The following is an 8,112-nucleotide window of genomic DNA, read 5'->3' as shown; positions in this document are numbered from 1 at the left end:
ACACTTACACATACACACACTTACACACACTTAGCACTACATAGGGACACATACACACACTTATACATACGTACACACATACACAAAACTTAACACATACACACACATACAGACACACTTACTATACATCACTCTACACCAATTGACACATACACACACATACACTCACGTACACATACACACAGCATACACACACTTATACACATTCACACCACACAGACACACCACATACACCATACACACACATACACACACTTACACATACCACAACACATACACACACGACACATACACACTCAGACACACACTACACACCTTTCACTTTACACACACTTACACACACATGTACACATACACAAACTGCAAACTCGTACACATACTTTCCTTATACAAACCCACTGTCACAGACAACTCTTACATCACTTACACATACCACACACTTTACACCACACTTACTCATACACACACATCACACACATACACCACTCTACACCAGTACACACTCCAACATCACGACACTCTTTCACATACACACACACACCGCCCACTTACACATACACACACATACCCACACTTACACATACACACACATACCCACACTTACACATACCACACAACATACCCACACTACACATACCACACACACATACCCTCACTTTACACATACACACACATGACACACACACACATACACTCACATACACACACGGACCTGACACACACATACACCCACACGATCACAGACAACACCAACACACACACTGACACCTTACAGCCACACATACACACACTACATATACAAACACATGTACAAACTTAACAATATACAAACGACGATACCACCACAGTTGTATTTTTTAAACACATACCATACACACACCCATACACACCACCATACGACACACAGTACTCATTCCACTCACTCATACACAGCACTTACACATCACCACACAGACCACACTTACACATACACAACATACCCGACACTACACTACGAACACACACCCGACACATACTCATAACACACACACATACCCCACACTTACACTACACACTCACATACCCACAGCTGACACATAACACACACATACACACACTGTACACTAGACACACCACGACCACACTACACATACACAGTGCACAACACTAAACTTACACATACACTCACATACACTCACTTACACTTACACATCCATACACACACTTACTATACACACACGATATACACACACAATCACACACTTACAGCATACACACACTTACCACATACCACACGGACTCACACTGTCACCATACACACCAATAACCCACATTGACACGAACACACACAACACACACCTTACACACAACACACATACACACACGACACAACACGCATACCACACTTACACAGACACACACACATTCACACACGCACACATACACACCACTTACACCCTCTGACACATTCACACACATACACGACCACTACACATACACACACATACTCACACTTACACATACTCACACATACCACACTTACCAGACACACACTTACACCACACTTACACAGACACACACTTCCTCATTGACACACACTTAACACTCACTCCACATACACACACTTACAGCACACGTATACACATACACACACTTACACACCTTTCTCATGAACACACACTTACAGCATACACCCACATACACACACTGTACACTACTCTCACTTAGCACACACACAGTACATACAGCACATACACACAGACCATAACAACACAACACACACTTACATACATACACACACACGACATACACTACACACACACATACAGCACACTCACATACACCTCATACCACACCACATACACACATACACACACAACACACCATACACACACTTCCACTCATACACACACATACACCATACATCACACACACATACACCATACACACACACAGACACACCTACCTCTAACACATACTCCACAACACACACTTACACACCACTACTCACATACATCACACCACACATACTAAACACTCAGACACACACATACACACACACACGACACCACACACACACCACACACACACCACTGTACACACACACTCGCAAACCCCCCACACGTCTACCCGCACCTCATAGCACCCTCTACCCCCTAAACACATATCTGACCACTGCCAGTGGACCACAACACCCGAACCCTGCCTATAACTCACACTGCCAGCAGCGGACTCACCAGTATCGCAATATCCGATTACTCTTTATCACACTTATCTTTCTCCCGAGAGTGGGTTTAAAGTTTTATTATTCGTGTTACGACACCCACGTTACTTGATATATATATATAGACTATATATATATATAACTCTTATCTCACTCAATATAATATATATATATCAACCACAATCACTTTTAATTCCATGCCATCGGAGTCGAGACTGAAGAATCGCTCGATGGAGGCATCCGTTGGAAATTGAAACGTGGACGAGCCGAGGATTCGAACACAGCTAACCCGTAACAAAGTTGCAGTGACTTAAACCAATACGCTATCAAGAGAGATTCTCTCTTGATAGCGTATTGGTTTTAAGTCACTGTAACTTTGTTACGGGTTAACTGGGTTCGAATCCTCGGATCGCCCACGTTTCAATTTCCAGCGGATGCCTCCATCGAGCGATTCTTCAGTCTCGACTGCGATGGCATAGAATTAAAAGTGATTTGTGGTTGAAAAAAAAAAAAAAAAAAAAAATTGATCACTGGGAACCATACAGTGTATATGTATATTTATATATATTTATATGCATATATATATATATATATATATATATATATATATATATATATATTTTTGTGTATATATATATATATATATATTTGTGTGTATATATGTATATATGTATGTTTATATGTATATATATATATATGTAAATATATGTATATATGTGTATATATATGTATATATGTGTATATATATGTATATATGTGTGTATATCTATATATATGTGTATATATATGTGTATATATGTGTATATATATGTATATATATATGTATATACATGTGTATATGTATATATAAATGTGTATACATATGTATATGTGTGTATATATATGTATGTGTATATATATGTATATGTGTGTATATATATGTATATATGTGTATATATATGTATATATGTGTATATATATGTATATATGTGTATATATATGTATATATGTGTATATATATATATGTATATATGTGTATATATATGTATATATGTGTATATGTATATGTATATATGTGTATATGTATATGTATATATGTGTATGTATATGTGTATGTATATATGTATATATGTGTGTATATATGTGTATATATGTATATATGTGTATGTATATATGTATATATGTATGTGTATATACATATGTATATATATGTGTATATTTATATATATGTGTATATATATATATATATATGTATATATGTGTATATATATGTGTGTATATATATGTGTGTATATATATATGTGTATATATATGTGTATATATATGTGGAGATATGTGTATATATATGTGTATATATGTGTATATATATATGTATATATGTGTATATACATGTGTATATATGTGTGTATATATGTGTATATATATGTGCATGTATATATGTATATATATATATATATATGTATATATATTTCTAAACAGAAATGTAGTAGCACATTTGTAAATGACACACAGGAACCCACAGCCGGAGAAAATAAACTTTGAATAAAGAAGAATCCTATATTTTGGCTATCAATTGTAGCCCTCCTCAGGAAAGTATGTATATATATATATATATATATATATATATATATATATATATATATATATATATATATAATATATATATATATATATATTATATATATGTACTTTCCTGAAGAGGGCTACAGTTGATAGCCGAAATATAGGATTCTTCTTTTATTCAGAGTTTATTTTCTCCGACTGTGGGTTCCTGTATGTATATATATGTGTATATATATGTGTATGTATATATGTATACATATATGTATATATATGTGTATATATATGTGTATATATATATATGTTGAGACATTGTGACAAGTAGTCGGTGTACGCCAGGTATTGGTATTGTACAGACGAATAGAAAATGAAACTTAATTCTAAACACATCACTACGACGTTTTAACTCTACTTGGAGAACATCATGGCGTTTTCTTACGTAAAGTTTAGTTTTGCTGCTAGGGTGTCCAAGACGCTAACGTCCATGCCGCCGCCCGCTACGGCAGTTCCGTTGGGTAACATGTTGACTCTGAAGAACAAGAGGACATGAAAGCTACAGTGTTTCGTACGTATGTGGTATTCCTTAAGAAAAAAAAAAAAAAGAAAAGAAAAAAAAAAAAGTAGATGGTAAGGGTATTTATCTAGAGCTGGGCGCGTTCCTCGGTACGTTCCTTGTTGCGTTCCGGTTTAGTTTGGCAGCGGTTAGCGCTCCAAGATTATTAAAGCAATATAGGTGCCGGTATAGTATAGTAGCCTACGAATTTTTCCTTTCGAAATAGTAGGTTGCCGACCGCACTTTTATTTCGGCATGAACCTGTCTCTTAAGATTTAATAGTTTGGGAGCGCTAACCGCGGCCAAGCTGAAACGGAACGCACCGAGGAACGCGCCCAGCTCTTTATCTATTTATTTATGTATCTATTTATTATTTTCTTTGCGCACTCACTTGAAGAAGGGCCAGTTGTCGACAGCCGTGGCCAGGAGATGCCTTCCCCGGAAGTCGCGGTAGAAGGCGACGTGGTCCTGGAACAGCGGACCCCTGAGTTGGCACGAGGGCACTCGACCTCGGCCCGCTGTAACACAGTGTCCCACTTCCACGAAGAGGGCCCGTCCTTGCTAGGAAGGGCGAGATGGAGATGTCTTTACTTCTCCTTTGAAACGGTGAATTGGTTTCATTACTTGAGTGATTTCTTGACAAGGTTGAATGACTGAAAAAACCTCGTCACTGGAAATTCGACTGTGACCTGGTATGACCGACGTCGTTGTTTTCCGGTGAAGGTGAAGACCTCGAGGTCACAAGAGGTCGGGGACCTGGCGCCATCGAGGTCGGGGACCTGGCGCCATCGAGGTCGGGGACCTGGCGCCATCGAGGTCGTCCTTTGGCGCCAAAGAGCAAAAACGACTAAGGTGGGGAGGCTCGTTTGTTGTTTCTGATCTTCACATACGCACGCGAATCTTCGTGTGAGCTACGAAGTACATGCGGTCCCCGACCCAATTCGAACCCACTGCCCCGACATTTCTAATGTGTATACACGTTGAGTACATTCTTTATGACCATATTATCTGTAAAACGATTATAAGTTTATAAAATGTTTTATTTGGAGAAATGTATTAAAATTTAAACGGTTTTATTTATGGTGTGTTTATGTTTTATTGCTAATTTCACCCTCACTCTATCACTCTCACTCTCTCTCTCACTATCTCACTCTCTAACACTCTCAGTCTCTCACTCTCTATCACTCTCACTCTCTCATTCTCTCACCCTCTCACTATCTCACTCTCTATTACTCTCACTCTCTCACTCTCTATCACTCTCACTCTCTCACCCTCTCACCCTCTCACTCTCTTACTCTCTCACTCTCTCTTTCTCTCGCTCGCTCACTCGCTCGTTAGGTGTGTGCTTGGTCTTGTGTTTTCCTTCTCCGTATGTTTTGGCGAGTATTGTACCGTATTGTGTGTTGACGCTTGACTAGCCCCCCGCATTTCTCTGTAGAAGTCCTCATTCGTTTGTGTGTTTTTGTTTGTGTGTGTGTTTGTTTGTTTGTTTGTTTTCGGTCGTTGAGGAGTGTCCTCGTTCCACATCAGAGTTCGGCTGTCGCTGGCCGGGTTTGTTCCCCCACGGGAGAACCTTGCGAGACTCCACTTGAAGGAACCCGTTCGGGACGTATCCAGTCAAATCGTCCCCCCGGGTCGAATCGTCCCCGGGTCGAATCGTCCCCGGGTCGAATCGTCCCCGGGTCGAATCGTCCCCGGGTCGAATCGTCCCCGGGTCGAATCGTCCCCGGGTCGAATCGTCCCCGGGTCGAATCGTCCCCGGGTCGAATCGTCCCCGGGTCGAATCGTCCCCGGGTCGAATCGTCCCCGGGTCGAATCGTCCCCGGGTCGAATCGTCCCCGGGTCGAATCGTCCCCGGGTCGAATCGTCCCCGGGTCGAATCGTCCCCGGGTCGAATCGTCCCCGGGTCGAATCGTCCCCCCGGGTCGAATCGTCCCTTTCTCACCATACACCAGGTAGGGTTTCCCCTGTCAGTCACGGTGCCTCGTGAATGCTCTCCACTCTCCTCTGTCTGCAAACAACTCCGTCTCCTGAACGTGGTCTAGCGTCTCCCCTCGGGCAGCCACTGCTTCACGTATTCCATATTTCCATCGCTTCCTTGGCCTTCCGACGGGTCTCTTACCAGCTGGATTCCATTTGTAGTATTTCAACGGTCCTCTATTTTCCTCCGTTTGCATGACATGCCCATACCATCTTAACTGAGCTCTTTCGATAAAATGTAGTATCGGTTCCACGTCCAATTCTTCCCTTATGTCATCATTCCTTAGCCGAATCGTCCCCGGGCTACATCGTCCCCGCTTTCAAAATGCCATATCGTCCCCCCGGGACGAATCGACCCCGCACTCAAAAGGACCATTTCCACACCTCAAGTCTCCCGCATGCAGAGACAGCTGACCACGTTCAGTCGTCGCAACACTGCCATGGAGGGACGAATTTCATTATCATAATAATGGCGGCCAAATGAGTAACCAGTAGCCTAGCTATTACCTGTAAAACGATTATATTGTAAATTTACGAAAAAAAAAAAAAATTTAGAAATGTATTAAAATTCAAACGGTTTTATCTGTAAGTTTATGTTTTGTTGCCAATTTCAATAGTTGGTTCCATTACCTTAGGTTAGATTAGGTTAAGTTTGGTTAGGTTAAGTTATGTTTGGTTAAGTTAGGTCAGGTTCCATGCTCCAATCAATAAGATTTGTGGCAAATAGCGCTTCATGTCAAACAAATGAATTATGCAAATTTATTGTCAGTGATGCAGATAATTACGCATGCGCTGCTGCTGCTGAGGCGATGACATCGATAATAAACCTCGTTTATGCAGAGCCCCCGGAGGCACAGAACCGAGGATGATTTGACCCGGGGACGATTTGACCCAAGGACGATTTGACCCGAGGATAATTTGACCCGAGGACGATTTGAGCCGGGGACGATTTGAGCCGAGGACGATTTGAGCCGAGGACGATTTGAGCCGAGGACGATTTGAGCCGAGGACGATTTGAGCCGAGGACGATTTGACCCGAGGACGATTTGACCCGAGGACGATTTGACCCGGGGACGATTTGACCCGTGGACGATTTGACCCGAGGACGATTTGACCCGAGGACGATTTGACCCGAGGACGATTTGACCCGAGGACGATTTGACCCGAGGACGATTTGACTTGGGGACGATTTGACCCGTGGACGATTTGACCCGAGGACGATTTGACCCGAGGACGATTTGACCCGGGGACGATTTGACCCAGAGACGATTTGACCCCAGGACGATTTGACCCAGGGACGATTTGACCCGGGGACGATTTGACCCGGAGACGATATGACCCGGGGATGATTTGACCCGGAGACGATTGGACCCGGGGACGATTTGACCCGGAGACGATTGGACCCGGGGACGATTTGACCCGGGGACGATTTGAGCCGGGGACGATTTGAGCCGGGGACGATTTGACCTGAGGACGATTTGAGCCGAGGACGATTTGACCGGAGGACGATTTGACCCGGGGACGAATTGACCCGAGGACGATATGGTATGAACGAAGACGAAGTGACCAAGGGAGGACATGGCACGGGGACGATCTGACCGGTAACCGTTCGGAAGGGTCTTCTGCTGTGCCGCCAAGGTATTTCAACCAGTTGAAAGAAGACCTTCCAACCCCAGAAGCTTTCCCTGGACGAAGGCCTGGCACACTTACCAGGTCCGTGGTCGTGGTGAGGAGCCTGTGCCTCTGTTGCAGGGGGGCCCCGCAACTGGAGGAGGAGGAGGAGGAGGAGGAGGAGGAGGGACATGGTGGAGGAGGAACGAGACAGAGGGCGACAGAG

General features: G+C 42.8%; 1 protein-coding gene across 1 annotated transcript in view; it reads right to left on the bottom strand.

Moving 5' to 3' along the window:
* LOC143027978 (glutamate receptor ionotropic, delta-1-like) overlaps nt 1-5,107 on the bottom strand; it is a 20,365-nt gene extending 15,258 nt beyond the window's left edge. Inside the window, exons 1-3 of the mRNA XM_076189620.1 lie at nt 4,967-5,107; nt 4,687-4,856; nt 4,182-4,271 (exon numbers count right to left, since the gene is read on the bottom strand). Of these exons, the coding sequence (XP_076045735.1) occupies nt 4,182-4,271; nt 4,687-4,856; nt 4,967-5,107 (401 nt within the window). The remainder of the gene's footprint in view (nt 1-4,181; nt 4,272-4,686; nt 4,857-4,966) is intronic.
* Nucleotides 5,108-8,112: the final 3,005 nt, after the last annotated feature.

This window comes from Oratosquilla oratoria, chromosome 9 (assembly GCF_046742065.1).
Source record: "Oratosquilla oratoria isolate Oo_2021 chromosome 9, ASM4674206v1, whole genome shotgun sequence".
NCBI lineage: Eukaryota > Metazoa > Arthropoda > Malacostraca > Stomatopoda > Squillidae > Oratosquilla > Oratosquilla oratoria.
The sequence above is the reverse complement of the archived record's forward strand: the minus strand, read 5'-3'. Positions and strand labels throughout refer to the sequence as shown.